Source organism: Aulonocara stuartgranti, assembly GCF_965226115.1.
Source record: "Aulonocara stuartgranti genome assembly, chromosome: 23".
NCBI classification, from domain to species: Eukaryota; Metazoa; Chordata; class Actinopteri; order Cichliformes; family Cichlidae; genus Aulonocara; species Aulonocara stuartgranti.
This window is the reverse complement of record NC_138958.1, coordinates 35,020,966-35,045,374: the sequence shown is the minus strand read 5'-3', so window position 1 is coordinate 35,045,374 and position 24,409 is coordinate 35,020,966. Positions and strand designations below refer to the sequence as shown.

At 42.6% G+C, this 24,409-nt stretch overlaps 1 protein-coding gene and 1 long non-coding RNA gene across 3 annotated transcripts in view; one reads left to right on the top strand and one right to left on the bottom strand.

Moving 5' to 3' along the window:
- The window catches only part of LOC309701090 (gamma-aminobutyric acid receptor subunit gamma-3-like), a 193,814-nt gene that overhangs the window by 148,139 nt on the left and 21,266 nt on the right, over positions 1-24,409 (top strand). For both annotated transcript variants that reach the window (XM_082525095.1, XM_082525094.1), the window contains exon 8: positions 17,524-17,676. In XM_082525095.1, the coding sequence (XP_082381221.1) occupies positions 17,524-17,676 (153 nt within the window). The remainder of the gene's footprint in view (positions 1-17,523; positions 17,677-24,409) is intronic.
- LOC309701117 overlaps positions 1-24,409 on the bottom strand; it is a 69,579-nt gene that overhangs the window by 31,053 nt on the left and 14,117 nt on the right. The window contains exon 2 of the long non-coding RNA XR_014274878.1: positions 3,976-4,041. This is a non-coding gene — a long non-coding RNA (uncharacterized lncRNA). The remainder of the gene's footprint in view (positions 1-3,975; positions 4,042-24,409) is intronic.

Sequence of the window (24,409 nt, the reverse complement as noted above, 5' to 3'; positions counted from 1 at the left end):
TATGACTCAATGCCCCACAGCTGGATACTGGAATGCCTAGAATTGTACAAGATCAATGGGACCCTAAGAGCCTTCATCAGGAACTCAATGGGGATGTGGCGTACAACACTCGAGGCCAACTCCAAGCCCATAGCACAAGTTACCATCAAGTGCGGGATCTACCAAGGAGATGCTCTGTCCCCACTGCTGTTCTGCATAGGCCTGAACCCCCTCAGTGAGATCATTAACAAGACTGGCTACGGATACCGACTACGGAACGGAGCAGTTGTCAGCCACCTCCTGTACATGGATGACATCAAGCTGTATGCCAAGAGTGAATGAGACATCGATTCACTGATCCACACTACCAGGCTATACAGCAATGACATTGGAATGTCGTTCGGACTGGAGAAGTGTAGTCGGATGGTAACAAAGAGAGGGAAGGTAGTCAGAACTGAGGGGATTGAACTACCAGAAGGCAACATTGCAGACATAGAGGACAGTTACAAGTACCTGGGGATCCCGCAGGCAAATGGGAACCATGAAGAGGCCGCTAGAAAGGCTGCAACCACCAAGTACCTGCAGAGGGTCAGGCAAGTCCTGAGGAGTCAGCTGAATGGTAAGAACAAGATCCGGGCCATCAACACATACGCCCTGCCCGTGATCAGGTACCCTGCTGGGGTAATAAGCTGGCCAAAGGAGGAGATAGAAGCCACTGACATAAAGACAAGAAAGCTCCTGACCATGCATGGAGGGTTTCACCCCAAGTCCAGCACCCTGAGGCTGTACGCTAAGCGGAAGGAAGGGGGCCGGGGACTGGTGAGTGTCAGCACCACAGTCCAGGATGAGACAAGGAACATCCAAGAATACATTGGGAAGATGGCCCCAACTGACCGAGTGCTCAGTGAATACCTCAGGCAGCAGAAACCCAAGAAAGAGGAGGGAGACGAGGAACCATCATGGAAGGACAGGCCCCTGCACGGTATGTACCACCGGCAGATAGAGGAGGTGGCTGATATCCAGAAATCCTACCAGTGGCTGGACAAAGCTGGACTGAAAGACAGCACAGAGGCACTAATCATGGCAGCACAAGAACAAGCTCTGAGTACAAGATCCATAGAGGCTGGGGTCTATCACACCAGGCAAGACCCCAGGTGCAGGCTGTGTAAAGATGCCCCAGAGACTATCCAGCACATAACAGCAGGGTGCAAGATGCTAGCAGGCAAGGCATACATGGAACGCCATAACCAAGTGGCCGGCATAGTGTACAGGAACATCTGTGCCGAGTATAACCTAGAAGTCCCGAGGTCAAAATGGGAGATTCCCCCAAGGGTGGTGGAGAATGACCGAGCTAAGATCCTGTGGGACTTCCAGATACAGACGGACAAAATGGTGGTGGCTAACCAACCGGACATAGTGGTGGTAGACAAACAGAAGAAGACGGCCGTAGTGATCGATGTAGCGGTTCCCAATGACAGCAATATCAGGAAGAAGGAACACGAGAAGCTGGAGAAATACCAAGGGCTCAGAGAAGAGCTCGAGAGGATGTGGAGGGTGAAGGTAACGGTGGTCCCCGTGGTAATCGGAGCACTAGGTGCGGTGACTCCCAAGCTAGGCGAGTGGCTCCAGCAGATCCCGGGAAAAACATCGGAGATCTCTGTCCAGAAGAGCGCAGTCCTGGGAACAGCTAAGATACTGCGCAGGACCCTCAAGCTCCCAGGCCTCTGGTAGAGGACCCGAGCTTGAAGGATAAACCGCCCGCAGGGGCGTGCTGGGTGTTTTTATATATATATATATATATATATATATATATATAATGACTGATGAACACTCTCATTCCAACAGTGACGGCCTATAATTATAATTTTTTTTTAAAGGTTTATACCTTGTGGTTTTTTGATTGATTGATTACCCACTGTGAATACTGATGAAATCCCCTGTTTATATATAAGAAAAAAATAGTGTTTCATCTTTGTGTTTCTGATCACAATACAAAATGAAAAATCAAAGTGACTGATGAACACTCTCATTCCAACAGTGACGGCCTTATAGATTATACGTTTTCCTGGACTCCTGCTGTATCGTCAAAACACATCCAAGCTAATTTTCTGCTGAGCTGCTCAAAAGCAATGGCAAACCTACACATCTACCTCATGCTGTTCAAGAAAATTAGCCATTTTCTCATTTATTACCTCGTTTCTTTTTCCTGTTTCACTTTGCTGGAGTGCTGTCTCCACACACATGATGATTAGATCCCCAGCTAAAAATACCTATCATTAATTTACATCATGACAAACCTCGAAAGTGCTGCGTTTCGCTTCTTCTTATCCTTCTTTTCCTCTCCCTCTGTCTCCCTCTTTGTGCTTTACCCTTCATCCCTCATAAACACATGGGTATGGGGCTGTTTTAATGAGGACGGAGTGGACAGATCCCTGGCCACAGCGCCACTGGGGACACCCCGCTGCAAATCCACCATCGTTATCAATTCAGCAGTGTCTTCTTCAAAAGGCCCCGATGTGGAATCCCAAACACTTCAGCTTTTTATTTAACCATCCCACTTCAAGTTCTCCAAAAGCATTTATGATGCCCTTTTATGCAGAAAAATTTCAAAGATCTTTTTACAAAGACTTCTTCTGTTGAGAGAAAGGTGAAAATCCCAAGCCCTCACTCTCCTCACGATTCGCATTTTCCATATGATGTTCCTTCTCATAGTCATTCAATATTGGCCATTAACCCGGACATGACCACTACCAGCAGGCAAACAGACATTACAAAATTTAATTGTGCGGTCTCTGATCCTTTCCCTTCCCTTGAACAGTGATTGCCCACTCGTAGCTTAACAATCCGCTTAACAGCAGATGAGTCGATTTAGTTGAAGCAGAAGCAGTGATGTTTATTAAAGCAATAACACAAGAGCAAAACTGTAACAAATGGATTAAAGCTTAACACTCCAATTTAAGGTGCTGTTGTTAACAGGTTTACATTAGTCTGTGGGCTTACAGGTTATGCTGAAAATAGTATTTTGAAGACTGACACATTCATTTTTTAGGATTTTACTACTGTGTGAAAGCTGGACCTGGATCATATCAACTTAACAGCTCTGCTCCGGTCTTAAGTGGATTTGGGAAGGTTTACACTCTACCAAACGCAGCCTAGGAAGCTTTTCTCCAAGCACATCAATCTGGTGTGTTACATTTTCTATTATCTTTATAGTTACTTAGTACCTCTACAAACCTATGATGTCCACCTTTTATGTATGGTCTATAGTTTAGATAAGATAACCTTTATTAGTCCCACTCGTGGGAAATTTGTTTTTAAAAAATTGCTAAAACTTTAGTTACAAAAGATTACGAGAAAATAAAGAGAAGATAAGAAAGAAGCTCAGAATGAGCAGAGCTGCTGTAACAGGCTGCCACACGCGGGGGGCGCCGGAACATTTGTCTTATCTTCTACAGATAAGGTTTGACTTATCTTTTAGATTTATCCTTTACAGAGCTAACTTAGTTTGATAACTACAGTTACTAATACCTGTGAATAAAAATGATGGTTTCTACCATTAAAACCCATGTGGTTTCATTTCAGCTCTTCTTCTAAATCAGCAAATCAGACAATTAAATCAGACAATTTGCTGCACACATGTTAAAATTAAATATTATAGTTCAGTCTTGGAACTTTTCAGAGAACATTTTCATTATCGTTATGCAGCCTGAGGATCAGAGAGCCCATAGGTCAGGATAAACCTGGCTGGGGAAACCTTCAGTTCACTCATTAAGACCTACTCAAGGTCCCTTAATCCCCCCCAAAAATAATACTGCTGTGAGGTCAGAGAAGCTTATTTCTGTGTTTGAGTGAGTAAGTGATTTAGCTATGGACTTATCTCCAGGCAGTTAAAAACCAGACCAGGCCACTCATCACTAGCCAAGCGATGCTACTGACTAACCAAAACCATACGAATCACTTGGCTCTTCAAATAACTGGAGTTGGTCTCTAATTTACCATCACTGGCATGTCGCTGGTGTCGACATATATGCAGGCTTCTCCAAAAGTGAGTCCTCCGTCCTCCTGCAGGATAGCCAACAAATTAAAAAATGAGTAAGAAAAGTAACATTTAGAGGCGTTTTCTTTACAAAATGAACAAATTGCATCAGCAGAATCTCATCCCAACAATTAGTTTGTTACCAATCCTTAGGCAGTGGTTCAGCTATCGAAAAATAACTTAAAGCATCCCAAATGTTGCTTAAACTAGCATTTTACATGGCAAACACCAGAAAATAGTTCATTGTGAGCGGGTGGATAGCCCAATGAGTAGTTTCAAAGCAGCCCTTCAATAAATTATTAATAGTTTTTGCACTGTGATGGCATAGTTTACTCAAATTATATTTACAAAAGTGTAGAAAACTTTTAAAACTTAGGACAGGAAGACTCTGATACATGTTGAAAGCAGGGGCAAGCTGACTTGTGCTGAGCTCATTAATAAAACAGCTTTCCCATGAATTTTCCTTGCAGCTTCCCAAACGGAAAGTAGTATGGCATGCAGAGTCTGTAGACAACTGTAGGACAGCCCACTCAGGCTAATAATTATTCTGCAGAAGAGTATAAACAGAGGGGTTATTACTGTCCAAGCAAAATGTAAACACAGGGTTTGCTTGTTACGATACACATTTAGAGCCCAAAAGTCACCATGCTGCACCTGGTGGCTGTCTATCTGGGAAGGTACAATGCTCCAGCCTCCACATATTCATTCATATTATAGTATGCATTAATATTACATAAGGTAGATGGCATTATGGTATTTGCAACAATAACTTGTGGAGTGCAAATACGGAGAACAATTCAAGCTACAATAAACAGTTGTTTTATTTACTCCTGTTGTTCCACTTCTAATAGGCCTTTAATCTGCTTTAGTAGTACAACATATATCATCCTAGACATTAATGGGAACATTAAGTATAATGAAATAGTTTTATAAGGTGAAATGGAAGAAAAACCAAGTAGTTTTATGTTGGACTGACTGTGCTGTGATTAAGATTGTCGCTGCAGAGAAAAAGAATCAGATTCCCTTTATTACACAATCTGATTGCAAGAATCCCTTTTTAATATGACATTTTTATATTGACAGCCAGCAGGGCTTGGCAGACTCCAAAAACGAAGGTACAAGGAGTTATACTCATAAAAAACTAATTACCGTAGTTTTCGGGTCATAAGCTGCTACTTTTTCCCCACACTGTGAACACTGTGGCTTATACTGACGTGCGGTTAATGCATTTTTTTTTCCATGCGGCCAAAAACATTTTGCCTGGTAACAGTAGACCAATCAAAATGATAAGTAGTGTATATATACGGTATATATTTTTATCGGTTGTTAAGAGACGTTGTAATGTTGTTTGTGCACTGCTCCGTAAAAAACCCATAAGCAACGTAATTTGTGTGTTACCGATACGTACGTATATTTAAAGGTAGCCGTGTTACAGGCGCTGTTCGAGGAAAAAAAAGCATTTGCAGAATGTATTTTTGTATGTTACCATAACATTTATGTTACCTTACGGATTAAATTAAACGTTAAAAATCCTCACGTGTAGTATTTCTCTGTAAATATCTCATATTACAGGTGAAACGCATACGGCTTAAAATACGGTGCGGCCTGTACAAGTACAAAATTGGTTTTCTTTCTACAATTAGAGCATGCGGCTTTTAATCAGGTGCGCTCTGTAGTCCGGGATTTATGGTAGATACACTGCACATTTTGTCTCTATTATGCCAACTCTTGTCAATGTGAGCCTGAACAACTATCTGATGAGTTTCACTAAACTCTAAAAAGAAAAAAAAAATCTATAAATTGTGTAACAATTTTAGAATAATGTCCCATTAAATTAACATTAAACATTAAATTATAAAAACCATGAATATTGCATCATCTATAAAACATAATATCATGAAAAGAATCTGGGAATGTGGAGAAATCTCTGTATGCAAGGGAAAAGGCCAAATGTCTTTTCATTTCATTTCATTTCTTTTCAAATGAAATGAAATGGCCAAATGTCTTTTTTCTTCTTTCTTTTTTTAATCTGGACTAAAGACATCCAGTTTGTCACCACCATCTCTGATTGTGGCAATGATCGAAATGTATTAGTGCTTATGGAATTGGCAGTTTGCACATCTGGAAAAGTGACATCAAGAGTCTGGGGGATGAACCTGTAGTCCAGATCATCTGGTGCAATACTACAAAGAAGATCCGGGACCATTGAGAGTCCTGTATCAGACAAAAATGGGACAACATTCCTCTCCCAAAAGTCTGCTCTAACCTTCAACGTGAAACTGAAACGGCATTATCTATATTTATTGCTTCTGCAGTCTGCACTCATACAACCTCTTAGCTTTTTAGTTTTTTTTAAATTTATTTTAAATGATTACAGTGGGGCATTCTTATCACAGCTATCATGATTTAAAGCTAATACCTAACAAAAAATATTCTTGATTAGCCTCACTAATGAACCTTTACACTAGATTAAGCTTAATTTTTACAATGTTTCAGAACTGATTAACTGGCTTTCTACACTTTACGATCATGTTAAATGTTAAATGCAACATATCAGTGATCTGGATCACGCATGATCCATGCAGTCACAAAGTAAGCAGTATTTGGCAGTTTTAAAAAATAACTAGTCCTAACTGGAGAGCTCAATTAAAGATGGAAAGAAAACAAACCTCTTTTAAAATCTCACTGAGATCTGAACAACTTTAATAACTAAATGCTGATTAGGAACAGAGCGTCTCTAAACTCTATGACATTTGACTTGGGTCATATGTTCAGACAAAGGTGGTCGTTTCTATAGTGCCCTTTAACAATCATAATTTGCCTTCCATTTCAAAAGTGAACAGTTCAAACATATTGGGGAGCCTTATTTTTGTGCAAAAGCTTGTTTTTTTGAGACAGTTGTAGTCATCTAGTGGCCATAAAAAAGAAGACATGTTTAAGGAAAATATGTCTGTCTTTTAAACATTAGAATTACTCGGTCAGGGCTTTGTGGTTCTACCAAAGTTGCAGTTTTCATCAACATCTATCCATGAGAACATGTCTTGATTTTATCCTATTAGACATTCATGTTAATTGGAGTTTGAAATGTTCGGGCGACTCCTCCTGGAAGTCATTTGACTGGTTATTTTGAAGTTCCTGACTAAAGGAATAGGGAGCAAGCCTATTTAGTGTCACTTACGTGGCCACAGGGACTTATAAACAGCATGTATAATTATAATAAAGAATTCAGTGATTTTACTCTAAAATACAGTTTCATTTGCACCTCAATCCACAGCTACTACAAAGTATAACACTTTCCTATTTCTACTAGAATCAGCATGATGAATCAAGCCCGTGGCTAGAGGTATCAGTCAGTCTACTCAAAAATTACACACTGCCCGGCACAACCACCACACATTACTATACACATGCATACAGGTTACTTTTGATGAGTAAAGCAGGAGATGATATTTTAAAGTCTTTCAGCACGTTGGCAAAATGATTAATTTGAGGAAATTTGTCACACGTGTGTGTACGGAGCACTGAACAAATGATGGAAAGATTCTGGATGAGTGCTGTCACCTCTTCCGCTGCTGTACAAGCACTTCATATCCAGCGTCATCCACATTGTGTGCTGCCACCAGCTTGTATTAATAACTTGTCAACAGAAGTGTTTGATCCAGTCAAGTGACGATCGGTACCGCCCGCATAAAAAAGGAGGGTTCCTGCCCCTTCTTGAAATTTTCACATTGATTTTCTAAGTGTAAGCTTGAAGAAAAACGGCTCACTTGGCAGCTGAGTGGTCACATAGATGTCATTACTCTTTGACAATGACAATAGTTGAGCAGAAACTGTCACGGCGGGGTGCGCCGATGTGTGTGGAAACAGGACCCAGAAGCAGATGATGACGAGGAATTGTAATGATTAACAGAAAGGTGAACCTTTAATGCGATGACGGCAGGGAAATGAACCAAGAGACCAAAAACAAACAGGCAAAAACACTAAGAAACAAAATACTAAATGGTACTGAGACCAAAACCTAAACTATGACTGTGGTGGAAAAATAATAAACAAAGACCATGACTAAGACTGTGACCCTGGTGAGATAAACAGACGAACCGACAATGGCATGAAGAAAACAAAAGGCTTAAATACAGACATGAGGTGATCAGGGGAAGTGGGGACACATGGGGGAACAGCTGACAGACATAAACCTAATGACAGGACCAGGAGAGAAAGCTAAATACAATGAACAAAGAACACATGACATTGTCAAAATAAAACAGGAAATACTAAAACATGACAACACAACTTAACAGACCTAATACGTGATGAATAATTACAAAACCCCAAAACATAGAAAACCAAGAACAATAACTGCCTAAACTAAAGGAAAATAGGAAATAACACAAAACTGATCACATAACAAAATGAGACAAATAGAAAGAAAACTCAGAGTGCTGGGTTGGAGACCCAGCCTGTGACAGAGCCCCCCCCTCAAGGGCGGATTCCAGACGCCCGAAAACACCCAGAAAACAAAACCACAACAACCCACCAAGGGCGGGCGGCGGGGGCCCAGGACGGAGGGCCAGAAACAAGGCCACAAAAAACAAAGAAACGAAAACACACAGAGCAAACACAACAATGGCACAAAAAGTCCGAGACCCGACTTCAGGAGGGCGACCATGAACCCGGCAGAACAGGAGCGAATGGCGAAGCGGTTCAGGTGGCCGCCCCGGAGGCCGACAACAAAACAAAAGACAGTTCAAAAGTTCAGGAGGCCGACCAGGAGGCCAACGATCCAGCAGTCCAAAATCCATGAGCTCAGGGGGCCGACCCGGAGGCCAACGGTCCAAGAGCCCAGAAAACAGTTCAGGAGGCCGGCCAGGTAGAAGGCACCGGTGGCGACGGAGCAGATCAGGAGGCCGACCGGGCGGGAGGCAGCGACGGCGACCGAGCAGGTCAGGAGGCCGGCCGGGCGGGAGGCACTGGTGGCGTAGCAGTCCAGGGGGCCGTCCATGACGGCGGCGTAGTTCAGAGGGCTGTCCACGACGGCAACGACGTCCAGTCATCGGCCGGACAGAACGTGCAGGACGAGCAGGCCGGACAGGATGTGCAGACCGGACCGGACGTGCAGGACGAGCAGGCCGGACAGGACGAGCAGGACGAGCAGGCCGGACGGGACGAGCAGGCCGGACGGGACGAGCAGGAGCAGACGAAGCTGAACACTCGGAGGCCGGACCAGGCGGAGCTGCAGAGGCTGAGGCCGGACCAGGCGGAGCTGCAGAGGCTGAGGCCGGACCAGGCGGAGCAGCAGAGGCTGAGGCCGGACCCGACGAGGATGAAGACTCTGACGAAGCTGGACCAGACGAGGATGAAGACTCTGACGAAGCTGGACCAGACGACGATGAAGACTCGGACGAAGCTGGACCAGACGACGATGAAGACTCGGACGAAGCTGGACCAGACGACGATGAAAACTCTGACGAAGCTGGACCAGACGAGGATGAAGACTCTGACGAAGCTGGACCAGACGAGGATGAAGACTCGGATGAAGCTGGACCAGGTGACGACGAGGCGGCCGCAGGTGGCGGCTGAACGGTCCCCTCGGACCCTCCAGCTGACGAGGCATGAGGCTGGACGGGCTCCTCGGGCCCTCCAGCTGACGAGGCAGGTTGCTTTTCAAGTTGCAGCAACACACAGTCTATAGTGGGTGAAATGAGTTCGTATGAGTTCTCAGACTGAGGTGTGGCAGAACCAGGTGAGGCGTCGTCCTCAGGCTGAGGCGTAGAAGCAGCAAGCAGTAGCGCAGCAGGTGGTGGTCCTGCAGGCGGCGGCACGGGAGCCGCAGGAGGTGGCGCTGCAGCCACAGGTGGTGAAGCAGAAGGTGGCCAGACGGGCTCCTCAGGCCCTCCAGCTGACGAGGCGTGAGGCTGGACGGGCTCCTCGGGCCCGCCAGCTGACGAGGCGTGAGGCTGGACGGGCTCCTCGGGCCCGCCAGCTGACGTGGCGTGAGGCTGGACGGGCTCCTCGGGCCCGCCAGCTGACGTGGCGTGAGGCTGGACGGGTTCTCCTGAACCTCCAGCAGCCGAAACATGAGGCTGGCTGGGTTCTCCTGAACCTCCAGCAGCCGAAACATGAGGCTGGCTGGGTTCTCCTGAACCTCCAGCAGCCGAAACATGAGGCTGGCTGGGTTCTCCTGAACCTCCAGCAGACGAAACATGAGGCTGGCTGGGTTCTCCTGAACCTCCAGCAGACGAAACATGAGGCTGGCTGGGTTCTCCTGAACCTCCAGCAGACGAAACATGAAGCTGGCTGGGTTCTCCTGAACCTCCAGCAAACGAAACATGAGGCCGGACGGGCTCCCCGGGCCCTCCGACTGACACTGAAATTGGCTGCACCAGCTGTACCTCCGTCTCCAAACCGGCCTGGATAGCAGTCCCACAGCAGCTTAGCTGAGCCTGATGGCTAGCTTTTCCAGGGCAAACAGTCTCTGTATAGCCGGGCTCATTAACCGGAAAAGTAGTGTCAGTTTCCATAACCTCCGGAGAAAAAACATGAGGTGCCAAGATATAGTCACTCACTTGTGTTTGTGTAATGGAGCGTCGGCGGCGCGCACGCCGCTTTTTCTTAGGAGTGGAAGACGGCGGTGAAATAGGTGGAAGTCCCTGGTAACTCCGAGGTCCCCCGAGAGCCAGTCGAGTTCCCCGGAAAGAGTGCTCGTGCTCCGGAATGAGCCACGGCTTCCACCGGAGCTCCTCCTCCAATAGAGCGCAGTATATCGACTGACGCTCGTCGTGATCTAAATCAACGGTGTCCAGCGCTTCCTCGCGCTGGACCGTGGCAGGAGTATGGCGAGACTGTGATGAGGGCGTGGAAACTGGTGAGCTGAGAGGTGGTGACGCTGTGGCGAATCTCAGCGAACCGACACGAACACACTCAGGTTCCGGAGGCAGCAATGGAGATGACTGATTGTGGGGTTGTTGTGACTGGTGGGTGCTGGAAGCCATTTCCTGACTCGACAGTGCCTGGGCCTGCAGCATCTCCTTTATCCTGGTAAAGGCAGCAACTATGGCAGGTGAGTCCGGGAGCTGGAGAAGGCGGGGATCCCTCTCCATAATAGCTTCAGCAACGCTAATCATTACCTGCTTGCTCTTTAAATCGGGCGCTGTAAGGATGCGGTCGAGGATCACTTGGATCCGAGCAGTCTCCTCCAGACACTCGGTGAGAGCAGCATCCGCTGGGTCCATACTGGTCGGTTCGTTCTGTCACGGCGGGGTGCGCCGATGTGTGTGGAAACAGGACCCAGAAGCAGATGATGACGAGGAATTGTAATGATTAACAGAAAGGTGAACCTTTAATGCGATGACGGCAGGGAAATGAACCAAGAGACCAAAAACAAACAGGCAAAAACACTAAGAAACAAAATACTAAATGGTACTGAGACCAAAACCTAAACTATGACTGTGGTGGAAAAATAATAAACAAAGACCATGACTAAGACTGTGACCCTGGTGAGATAAACAGACGAACCGACAATGGCATGAAGAAAACAAAAGGCTTAAATACAGACATGAGGTGATCAGGGGAAGTGGGGACACATGGGGGAACAGCTGACAGACATAAACCTAATGACAGGACCAGGAGAGAAAGCTAAATACAATGAACAAAGAACACATGACATTGTCAAAATAAAACAGGAAATACTAAAACATGACAACACAACTTAACAGACCTAATACGTGATGAATAATTACAAAACCCCAAAACATAGAAAACCAAGAACAATAACTGCCTAAACTAAAGGAAAATAGGAAATAACACAAAACTGATCACATAACAAAATGAGACAAATAGAAAGAAAACTCAGAGTGCTGGGTTGGAGACCCAGCCTGTGACAGAAACTGGTGTAGGAGTAGGTATCTATTTTAACAATAAGGCTGAGTATGTGCTTGATACCTTTCCTTCTGCTTCCCCAAGAGAGCCTTTTCTGACTCCTTTGTTGCACCATGATTTTTTCCTTAACAAAGTTGACAAGTTTTATATAAACTTCTTTTAGTCTTTAAAAAGACAAATTGGACCAGACTGAAACATACCGCTGTGCCTCTTGCTACGATCTTCCTGGATGTCTTTACCTCTCTGCGCTCTTGTCTGACTAAGTGCAGCTATACTAGCATAGTTATCTATTAACTATTAGCTGACAATGACAAGTAGGGAAGGATTTTTTAATTATTTATTTATTTATTTATTTTTACAACTGGTGCTTTAGGAAAAGTAGCAATAAAATACTGAAAACACAAAATGATTTGCATTAGGTCTCAGTCATCAAAGCTTTCATTACTGAAGTGTTAAATGAGTTATTAAAAGTTTTGTCTTTAGCAAATGTGGTTCGGGGTGATTAGCGAGATAAAACTCATGCGCAGATGATAAATGAGAGTTCTTGTTTACGTACTAATGCTAGCTAGGTTTCCCACAAAACGCAAATGGTAACTGATCTCAAGGCACTGAGAGCAGAGCCAGCAATGGCGTTCCTCACGTGCTTGTCCCCCGTCATTCTCTCATCAAAGACCAGAGGTTTATTCACAATGTTTAAAAGACCTACATGTAGAGTGGTGAATTGTTCTTTAATGTCAGTCAGGGACACTTTGGATGGGAAGGCATGTTAACTTGAAATAGGTGAAACATATCCAAGGCTGTCAATGAGCAGGACAATTGATATCTACTTCAACTATATATTATATAAAAATTCAATTAATCTTTTTATAGTGCCAAATCACAACAGAAGTCACTTAAAGGTGCATTATATTGTAAGGTAAAGACCCTACAGCAATACATAAAAAATCCCACCAATCAAACAATCCCCTATGAGCAAGCACTTGGCAACAATGGAAAGGAGAAACTTCAACTCAACAGGAAGAAACCCCCTACAGAAGCAGGCTGCCATCTGTTGTGACACTGTGGAAGAGATCCAGATTAATAATAACTAAAGATTAAATACAGAGTGGTGCATCAATACTTAGAGAGTGTAAAGAGGGGAATGAAGAAGAAACACTCAGAGCATCATGGGAAGCCCCCAGCAGCCTAGGCCTGTTGCAACACAACTAAGAAAGGGTTCAGGTACTCTTGATCCAGCACTAACTATAAGATTTATCAAAAGGGAAAGTTTTAAGCCTAATCTTATAGGAGAGTGTCCTGTTTTCTGAATGCAAACTGGGAGCTGGTTCAACGGAACACCAGAGCTGAAGGCTTTGCCTCCCAACTCTAGTAACCAGTAGCACTGTGAGCCTGCAGTCTAAAGTAAAGAGCTCTGTTAGGATAACAAGGAACGATGAAGTCTTTAACCCTCCTGCCATCCTTTAAAAAACTCACACCCATCACCCTAGGGACCATTCTCAGCCACGCCATAAAAAGACCATATATCCATATTTTATTCCACTTTAAATTAGCCAACCTTGTAAAACTACTTCTCCCTGAAATATTCATGTAAAGTTTTAATTATATTTTCGTTGTTTTAACCCTTCAAATCCCAGTGTTATTACATGAGCGCCCTGTGTTATAAGCCCCAAAAACCAAAAAACGAAACTAAATATTTCCACAAAAAACCAGTTGAAGTAATATGTGATTGTCATTATAAGTAGGCCTTTAGATGGACCAAAGATTGGCACCAACATACATTTTGACCTGCCATTATTTTTTTTGCATTTTTTTTGCAATTTAAAAATTAAAACTTCAAGGCCCTGAGTCTTCATTGACATCCAAGAAAAGAAGAAAAAATAAAATCATATGATGATAATTTGGGGTTGAAAAATAGCGTTTATAATGGAAGTCAATGGGCAGAAAATGGTCCCCAGGGTGATGGGTGTGGGGATTTCTGCTGCTCAGCCATTTTAGGCTGATTTAAGGAATTCACACTGGAATATTAACATTGACAGGTAAAAACTATCCTGTGGCAAGTTTGGTTATATTCCACTGAACACAGTGGAAATGGCAGCCATTTAACACATAGCAGTGGCACAAAAAGGTCCCAAGAAGGCAGGAAGGTTAAGATAACATGGGCCTGATCAGACAAGATCTTGTATGAGAGGTGAAACCTTTTAAATTTGACTTTGGATTTTCCTTTCTTTTTTTAGTCCTCATCAGAACTCTTGCTGCAGCATATTCAATCAACTGAAGGCCTTCCAGGGAACTTTTAGGACGGCTAGATCACTCTGACATGGGGTGTTTCTAAAGAACATCATTTGGATGTCTGAATTTGGGAATTTCAGACTTATAAGATACAGTGGGAAATAAAATTCCATAGGGTGTCTCAGCATATCAGAGGAGTGTGTCTGACTGAAAACTGAAAAATCTCTTACTGACATTCTGATGTCAGTGTCATGTAATAAGACCTGAGATAAAGGTCGTATGGATGTCTGTGTTATCTTGAATATAAGATGAACTGCAAGAGGCAACCGTATCTACATCAGACAGTGCGATGTAATTTTTAAGGTCATGACTTATGGAAACACATATTGCTGCTGAGTTTTGGATTTTTTTATTTTTCAAGCTCTGGAGTTTCCACTTGTAAATTTCTGACCCCAGAAAATGAATGCAGCATAAGTAATGTGGTGCCAGTACTGAACACTTTTCAAGGGCATTTTAGATTCCTAGCTTCAACAAATATCACTTGGACAGTAAATGGTGTATTCCAATGTCTGAGGGGTCCTCGGGGTCATATTTGGTATGCCTTAAAAAAAAAAATCACAAAATGCAAAACCTTGCCAGGGCTGTGCCAATCTCTCTGCCCCTGAGCACATTCGTAATCACGTAAGCGATCCCCCCCTACTCAGTACCACCAGCATCACCGCACTCCTACTTCACTGAACACCCAGTAAAAGTGATCATTTCAGTTGAATCTAAAGCATGAATTCAGCTGTTAGAGGACAAAAGGTTGCCTTATTCAGATGTTTTATTCAAAATGACATCATCTGAATAGCTCCTATTATCAAAAGGCAGTCTTCAGAAATATTCAAAATAATACTCGGGTGATATGTAGACCTTTGTCAAAGTTTCCGAACAATGGCTTTTGTTCAGCAAGAGTTGTAGCTCAATATCTCCCCACTCCTGTCAATTATTGGCTGCTAAACAAGCATCCTACAGTAGTGGGACCATTAGAAAGGTAGCGGAGTAAATTCTGCCACTCTTCTCATTTATCTTCTTTTCACGATGACAGTGCCATTATACACTTGTTCGTGAGAGAGAAGTTTTTCCTACTATTTTCTGGGCTCCATTAAGCTTCTCTATGCTCCTCTCTTTGAGTCCTTTGCTGGATTAAATATGAAGGACAGACAGAGCGGGGTGGGAAAAAAAAGACAAGGACAGGAGAAAGCTGGAAAAAGGTGCTGAATTAATTTGTGGAGAGCAATTTTATAACCAATTAAAAAGGATTTTTTTTATGTCCTAAACGATGTCTTCAAAAATTCCAATTTTGATGAATTTCAGTGAAGTTTTACTTCACTTTGATGCACAAAAATGGTCTTAATTAAACATACTGAAGATATTTCCAGCGAGCAAAAAACGTGTTAACTCTTTACCCTCCTGCAGGTAACCTTTGTTTGTCTTTTCTGATCTGAGCAGTGTCTAACATATTTTGGCATGCTTCCAGAACAAAATGACAAAACAAAACAGATGTGCATTAAAGGTCTGTGAGGGCGATCCCTACCTGTACCCTTGGAAAAACCATTAGAACCATGGAAAAACATCAAACTACATCTTTACTGATTCATACTGAGGTGTCCAAACGGGTGTATGTGATATCCTCGTGTTGGTGTTGTACGTGCATCATCATCATAATGTTGGTCCAGGATTAACATTGCAACCGACCAATCATCGAATGTCATAGCTTTGCAATGTGGCAGGAAAAATTTAAATATGCCCTTTTTATATATAAAACTCTTTACTGGTGTCTTCTTTATTAATTTATAGCATATAATAAATGCATTGTCAAGTTAGCTTTGCTGTTAGTCAAACATAGGTTACTCATATCGGGTTGCTAGCAACAGTTTTTAGTAGCATTAACTGATCTTCATGGTTAATGATAACTGAATCCTCAGACAACATCATTGGTTAGTTGCCATGCTGATCCTTGACCAACATGATTTTGACAATGTAGAAACAACAAAAACATGGAGATATTAGATTGTGTGTCATAACTCATCATTAAGGGTATAGGGTTTTAGGCTAAAAAGGTTACGACTGACCAACCAGATTTGGCCCAGAGACAATGATAAGTGGAACGGTACCTATATAGGACTTTCAGTACAAGTCTCATTTGCCCAGTCAAACACATTATTCTGTGCCAAAGTGCTTTACCATACATTCATATTTCAATGAATAGATTAAGGACAACCTGGGGTTTAATATGTTGTCCAAAGACACTTCAACATACAGGCTGGATATATCTGTATCCTGAGCCCCAATCCCTATGTCTGTAGATATGTGGTAGGTCTTTACAGCCTTAGATGCTTTAGATCTCTTTTTCCTCTTTTTTGGGGAGGTGTTTTCATTCACTGACCCGTAGCTGTTTTTGTTAGTGCTTCACCTACATTCTGTCACATCATGCACAATTCTGCTTTTGTTTAATATCTAGTGAGTGTCACTGCTGCTCTGATGAAGTTCAGAAAAAAGTATACCGTCTAATGTTCAGATTCTTTTTCCATCCTTTGTTTTGATGACAGAGATGAAGTTAAGAGCTCAGCATGATGTAGCCTCCAGCTAGACATCAGACTTTTTTAATTACATATGAGCCAGTGTGCTGCTCGGGATCCTCAGGGATGAAGATCGGTAGTTTGTGAGTGGATATAAGTGTAACTAAAAAATAGCAGGGTCACCTTACAGTATTATAAAACTTGAAGAGGATTTTAGAACTGCAAAAATGAGCAAAGGTTTCTTTCTTTTGAGAGCAATGAAAATACTCTACAGCAATCATGCCACACAGTGCAGGCTAGCTTCCAAAGCTTCCCTTTTATTATTTTTGCAATAGTTTCCACAAGTACTTACATTGTGTGTCGGTCTCTATTGACTGGTATTATCAATTTAACCACAATTTCCACAATGTTGTTCATTTAACAGTAAGTTAAATCCCCAAAAGAATGTCATGGATTTAGTTATTGTGCAGCTTGTTTAGTCTTTTTTGCATTTCTACACTTTGGGAAGCAGTAATAAGCAGAAAGAGCAAGCTTTTAGAAGTTTCTGGTTATAATATAAATTTTCTTTGACATCACAGTAACGTTTAAAATGTAGAAGTTTTCAGCCACATTCTGAAGTTGTAGATGGATCTTTATTCTGTGGTTTCCAAAAGAATTTGTTGACATTTTCTCACAATATACATCATTTTTCTGCATAAGTATTGACACGCAAAGTTTAAATTTATTGTGTGTTATTCGATTTGACAGCATTATTACTTCATGATAGTATCTTTTCTGACTTTCTTATATTATTTGTACTTTTTTGCCAGTTGTTTCCACATTCCATTTTCCCTTCCTCAACAGGTGACTACGTGTTAATGACCGTTTACTTCGACCTCAGCAGGAGGATGGGCTACTTCACCATCCAGACCTACATCCCCTGCATCCTGACTGTGGTTCTCTCCTGGGTCTCCTTCTGGATCAAGAGTGATGCCACGCCTGCAAGGACGGCTTTAGGTAAGCTACACAATTTCTCTGCAATCTGAGTTAGGTAGCAATACCAAGGATCTATTTTTGAATGAAATACCAACTCCATTGCCACTTCATCTATGTCACTGCAGTTGTTACCTGTAAAATCTTTCAAATTACCGGAATATATTCACCTAGCATTCGTTTGGAGTCAAAACTGTTGAGTACGTGTGCATGGGCATAATATATTAGTCATTTGCAAATGAATATGTACGTGACAGTGGGAATTTAGAGGTGCATTAAACCATCATGAAAATTCATGTCCCATCAGCTTGCTTGTTTCCGTTTTGTACTTTGTTGTAGTGTTATTCTTTCTCCTTGCATGACTTGACAACTGTTTTGAATTATTTTCCTCTCTGCTGCATGCCTATCATTAGTTCATTTGCTTTCCTGTGGATGATGATGTTGTGCAAGGTGCTGCTGATTTAAGATGGAACTCGAGGTAAGTGTTTGATGAGTTCATGACCACCCCATCCATTCATAGCTTCATAATTTTATTTAGTTAGGACTTCTATTTCCCCCCTGTGGGTGCCTCATTACAAGCTCATGCTGCGCGGACAAACAATGTTCATATTCACTGAGCTTTGATTAAATTCTCTTTGAGGTCCTGACTTTTTAAAGAGATAGCAAAAGCTGAATTTTGGGGACATAGAAATGTATTTAAACTGTCCGTGACATCTCGTACTGGCTTAAAAATAATGATTGTGGCGTCTGAATGCTGATCACAGTATAAACACCTAAAATGTTGATGTAGAGTAGGGAACAATTTGATATTAGGTGCATACTAGATGATATATGGCACACAGATAAGCATACAGAGATAACTGGTTAAAGCAGACACCAGCAACAAACAAATACATTACATGTATTATATTTTCTCACTGAAAATCCAATTAAGCGCCAGTGCCCCCTGTACCAAATTAACTGGTTAACACTTTGAAGTCCAACTCATCTTTGCAGTTGACCCTCTAACCCTAAGTTAGAATATGTCACTTAGTAAAAATTGTAATTAACTTGTTTCCCCACAAGTTCTGGCATTGGTTTTGGCATGGAATATAGTAAATAATGATTCCACTGACACACATCAAACACTTTGCCTTAATATGGCATCAGGGTTAGGAATTATTATCTATGGTGATTTAGTCCTCGGGGGTTTAGGCATAGGGTTGAGGAGCTAGGGCAGGGGTCAGCAACCTTTAACACCCAAAGAGCCACTTGGACACAGTTTCCACGCAAAAAAAACCACTGGGAGCCGCAAATACTTTTTGACATCTAAAATGAAGATAACGCTGTATATATTGTTTTTTTTTACCTTTGTGCTTTGTGTGAACAACTAAAGTAAGTAAGTAAAGTTTATTTATTAAGCGCTTTTCACAGACAGGCAGTCACAAAGCGCTGTACACAAATATTAAAATAAACCATACAATCAATAGAATTATACACAATGTAAAAGATCAAATGTAAATAATGTAAAGAATATAAAATACGTAGATCAACAAAAGGCTTGTTTGAACAGAAACGTTTTTAACTGCTTTTTAAAAGAATCCACAGAGCAACTAAGGTGTGTTGCTTATGAAATCCATGAAGTGCTACAGAGAAAATTACATTTTATTTATGTAATTAACACATTTTGAACTCTTAAAGAAGTATAACAAAAGGAAAGACACCCAGCTGAACTAAAATGAACCATGTAGCAAACAAAAACTGTTGTGAGCCGCCACCCTTATATCACCTTTGGGCTTTTGGAGCCTTGGCCTGGCTTTTAAAAAGTAATTGGAAAAAATTGCACTATTCTGCTGAAAAAGGAAAAATAGATATTTACAAAATTCTGCCTAAATATGTATTTTACCTGGTTAATGTGTGTGGCGGGGCGTGGTCTGCAGTGCCGCAGCATGGGAGTCGGATGCACCTGAGCGGCACCCACAATCACGCCTCGCTGCCTTAAAGTCTGTGCTCTCTCTGCTGTTGTGTTGGTGTGTGTCGGGCTGTGAGCTGAAAAGCTACAGCCGGCTGTATGCGTACAGCAACCGTTTGTGAAAAGTGGTCAATAAAGAGATGCTGAAAAGCATTTTCATCTAAACATCGTCGGGTCTGCCGTGATATGTTTACAATGAGACTTCTGGTCCCGAACCTCTGCGCACAGCGTCTGTAAATCAGGGCTTTCATCTTTATGCAAGACTGTAAACTGTCATCTGTGAGGCGTGAGCGGTGTTTGTTTGTAACATAGTTCACGGTGGAGAACAGCTGCTGACATACAGTAATGTGGATCCGAAGATCCATAATTGGCCTAACTGGGGTTGAAAGTCTCGATAAATACACGGCGTTTCGGCGGGTACACCGGCTTCCGCGAGTGTGATGCTTATTTTGAGCGATGAAAAAATAATAAGATATAATTTTATTTTTATATTTCAAAATCACAATAATCTTCCAATTTAGAACTGCAAGTTAAAAAAAAAAAGAACTAAACACAAATAAAATGCACTTCAGCTAAATACTTCTAATTTATTTTCCCAAACCACCCGGAGCCGCAAAATAAAGACTAAAGAGCCGCATGCGGCTCCAGAGCCGCGGGTTGCCGACCCCTGAGCTAGGGTCACATTTATCCTGTTGTATAGAATTTTTACCTATGACCTTAAAGGAAATCTTTTAACAGAAATCCAAATGCATAAGCAATACATAAATGGAATTATAAAAGGTAACATCTTCTAGTTTCTGCTACTTTATTTGTTTAGCACATAGCTTCAGTGCAACATGTCCTTAGCACTTTCCTCATTAGCCCTTAAATCTTGATGCCAATGATAATATAGTCTTTCAAAAAGGGATAATGGAAATGTCATGAGATTCAGTTTTATTTAAAAAAGAAAAAAAACGTCATTATTATAAGGTTACATGAAAGTCATCCTGGTATTCATGGGGAACAATTCACTTCCAATCTAGTTGACATCTGTTGAAAATAAAGCCTTTTGTTACGTGATTTACTTTGGTTGGTCACTCAAATTATCCCAAATTTCCCCAGGTAAGACCCCCAAATATCTAAATCATACTGTTATCTCCACTGCAGCAGCTGGCTTCAAATGCCTTGCTTTATGGCACTTTGGTGACACTTGATGGTAGCTAGACTCTAATTAACCTCTTTCACACAAATGTTCTCGCTTGACCCAAGAACTACACTTAAGATTATTTCTCCAACCTCTAGCCACCTTCACCCCAGCTGTCACTTGGGTTGAGACAATCCACGCCACTCTGAAGTTCTTTAATTCCTCTCAGTCCCTCCTGCCCTTCATCAGCCTGCCAATATTACAGAAGGTCATCTGGATGGTCTCTGCGTTAATATCTAAGTTTTACTGGAGTTTTGTCCCGCCCTATTCATTATCAAGCTCAAAGAAAACAATTCTCTGAACAATGAGGCCGCCACCAATAATATAATATCATTGCTTTGGCTTCACTGGGCCAAATGAAAGCTCTTTTCTTGTGCTATTAATGAAAGCAGATGATGACAAGAGTATGTGTTCGGCCCAGCTTGCTTCTTGCTCGTAGGCTGATGCAAGTTGACACGATGACAGTTTAACATCAAAACAGTGTGAAGAGATCAAGAGAGACACAACAACTCGAAGGTTTATTTTGAGTTTGTTTATAGCACTAAAGGAGTTGCTCCTTCCAAAAGCAAATTCTCTTATCTTCCATAAGCCTCAGATCTATTAAACTGAGATATATTGGACAGGTTTTATTCTATACTAATTCCTCCCCCTTTTTTAACCAGCATATAAAGACTAAAGCTACTATGGTTTTTCTACTTTGCAATGACAGCTGCTTTGTAATGTGAATCACACACCTCACAGTGTATGTGTGCCAGTCTGACTCTCCACTCCTGTGTCAGCCTGCCTTTTTAAGCCTGCATAGGACATAACTAAGTCACTTAATGCTTACAGTGTGTGGGTGGCAGTGTATTACATGACCAAAGGCAGTGACAGACTTGTGATCTCCCTCTCACAACAGGTAGCGCGAAAAAGCAGGCAGCCCCAGTCCTGATAAACATCCAGTTTCGGGTCAACAACAGAAAGTCATTTAGCCTTCCTCCTCTAGTACAACGCCCCCGTTTTAGAGTCAGCCTGAGACCTGATCCCAAAGCTGAAAGGGGAGAGGAGAGATAAGCACAGGAAAAGCTGGACACAAGGGAGGAACAGAAAAAAAGTGTAAAGCAAAGTGATGGCCTTTGGTACTTAAAGGCAGGGAGAAATGTCAGCTGGACGGAGTGGGATCAAGTCGGATTGAAGAGAAACTCGAGTCCAAGAAAAATACAGAGGATGCCACTGCCCCTGCTGACCCTCCACCCAACCGCTAAAGGGAAAGTGCCTCGACAAACCGTTAACATGTTCCAGGTGGATTTTCCAAAGAGCTCTCAGTCATACATTACTGCTTCAGCAGGATATGTGGACACCAGCGAGCTAAAAGTAAGTGAGCTGAGCTCAGGCTGATTCCCATTAGACCTCAATCTTTGTAGCGCAAATGGATCTTGACATAGATACAGGGGGTTGGTGATGGGAAATAAAACCACCCCAAGGCAGAAGCTGAGACTGTAGAGCTTTGGGGGTGTGAAGAAGAACCATGGTCCTGGAATTAATTGAATCTACTGGTAACATCCATCATCATGCTTCATAGCATTATCCAGAGAAATACAGAGTATCACTTAGTGTCACCAGTTTACTTCAAGGAGATCCACAGAGAACAGAGTCTTCCCCAAACTCTACCATTTTTGCTTTTAATTGTATGTACGTAGGTTTTAAGATTTCTGCCATTAACCCATCTTATAGGGGGCAGCTCAGTGAAAAGAAGTATTTAAAAGCAAAAGAAATAATAGCCCGAATTGTAAGGTACTTTTGAAGAGACGCTTCACCACCAAGTCTCAGAAAGGATTTGCAACATTTTTGTAGAACACACAAGACCCGTGTCTCCAGAGGAAACTGTGCAAAACCTAATAAATTGCCTTAAGCATCAGTTGTGACTGGAGACAACAAAACTGAGAATGAAAACAGTCTGGAGGGAATAAGAAAGAAGTGAGCTACCAGCCCTCCTGTAGCCTCCTCATCTCTGCTCGAGGCTATATTAGCTACTACAAGCATAACAGAGCTGAATCTCTGACCTGTTAGCAAGAACACTTTAACTTGGTGAAGAAACTATGTTTCTTTGTTTCTCCTGAATGCATTTTACTCATTTTTTAAGCTAACAGTATGATGGTTTTGGATGAATGCCATGCTATAAATTGCTTTACTGCTTTTTACACTGAACAAAAATATAAACGCAACACTTTTGTTACTGCTCCCATTCCCCATGGGATGGACGTAGAGACCTAAAATTCATTCCAGATACACAATATAACCATCCCTCCCAAACAGTGGTCACAAATCAGTCCAAATGTGTGGTAGTGGGCAGTGGGTAGTGATTCTTCATCACATAGTTTCAACAAGGTGCTGGAAACATCCCTCACAGATTTTGGGTCATACTGACATGACAGCATCACACAGCACATCCACGATGTGAATCTCCTGTTCCACCACATCCCAAAGCTGCTCAATCTGGTTGTTAAGTCTGATGTCACTAGCCGTGTCTGGGCCTAAACTCCACTGCAGGTCCATATATCAAACGATCACTATGGCATTACTGAGAGTTGAAAAACTGTCTAAAGTCTTTCATCTTTAATAAAACAATCAGCGTTCTGCTCTACCAGGTGTAACAAGTGAGTTTAACATCCAGGCATCCATGAAAACGGACATTTATGACATTTAACGGAGTTAGAAGTTAGCAGGGAGTTAGCTCGCTAGCTTCCATCTAAATACAATATACACTGAACAAAAATATAAACGCAACACCTTTGTTACTGCTCCCATTCCCCATGGGATGGACGTAGAGACCTAAAATTCATTCCAGATACACAATATAACCATCCCTCCCAAACAGTGGTCACAAATCAGTCCAAATGTGTGGTAGTGGGCACATCTGCTATATTGAGATAATCCATCCCACCTCACAGGTGTGCCACATCAGGATGCTGATCTGACATCATGAGTAGTGCACAGGTGTACCTCAGACTGCCCACAACAAAAGGCCACCCTGGAATGTGCAGTTTTTTGCGCTATTGGGGGTCTGGGGACCCAGAACCGGTCAGTATCTGGTGTGACCACCATTTGCCTCATGCAGTGCAACACATCGTCGCATGGAGTCTATCAGATTGTCAATTGTGGCCTGTGAAATGTTGGGCCACTCCACTTCAATGGCTGTGCGAGGTTGTTGGATATTCGTGGGAACTGGTACACGCTGTCGTATACGCCGGTCAAGCACATCCCGAACATGCTCAATGGGTGACATGTCCGGTGAGTATGCTGGCCATGCAAGAACTGGGACATTCTCAGCTGCCATCTGCCCTGAACAATGTGAACCATGATTCATCCGTGAAGCGCACACCTCTCCAACGTGCCAGACGCCATCGAATGTGAGCATTTGCCCACACAAGTCTGTTACGGCGACGAGCTGGAGTCAGGTCAAGACCCCGATGAGGACGACGGGCATGCAGTTGAGCATCCCTGAGACGGTTTCTGACAGTTTGTGCAGAAATTGTTTGGTTGTGCAAACCAATTGTTCCAGCAGCTGTCTGGGTGGCTGGTCTCAGACGATCTTGGAGGTGAACCTGCTGGATGTGGAGGTCCTGGGCTGGTGTGGTTACACG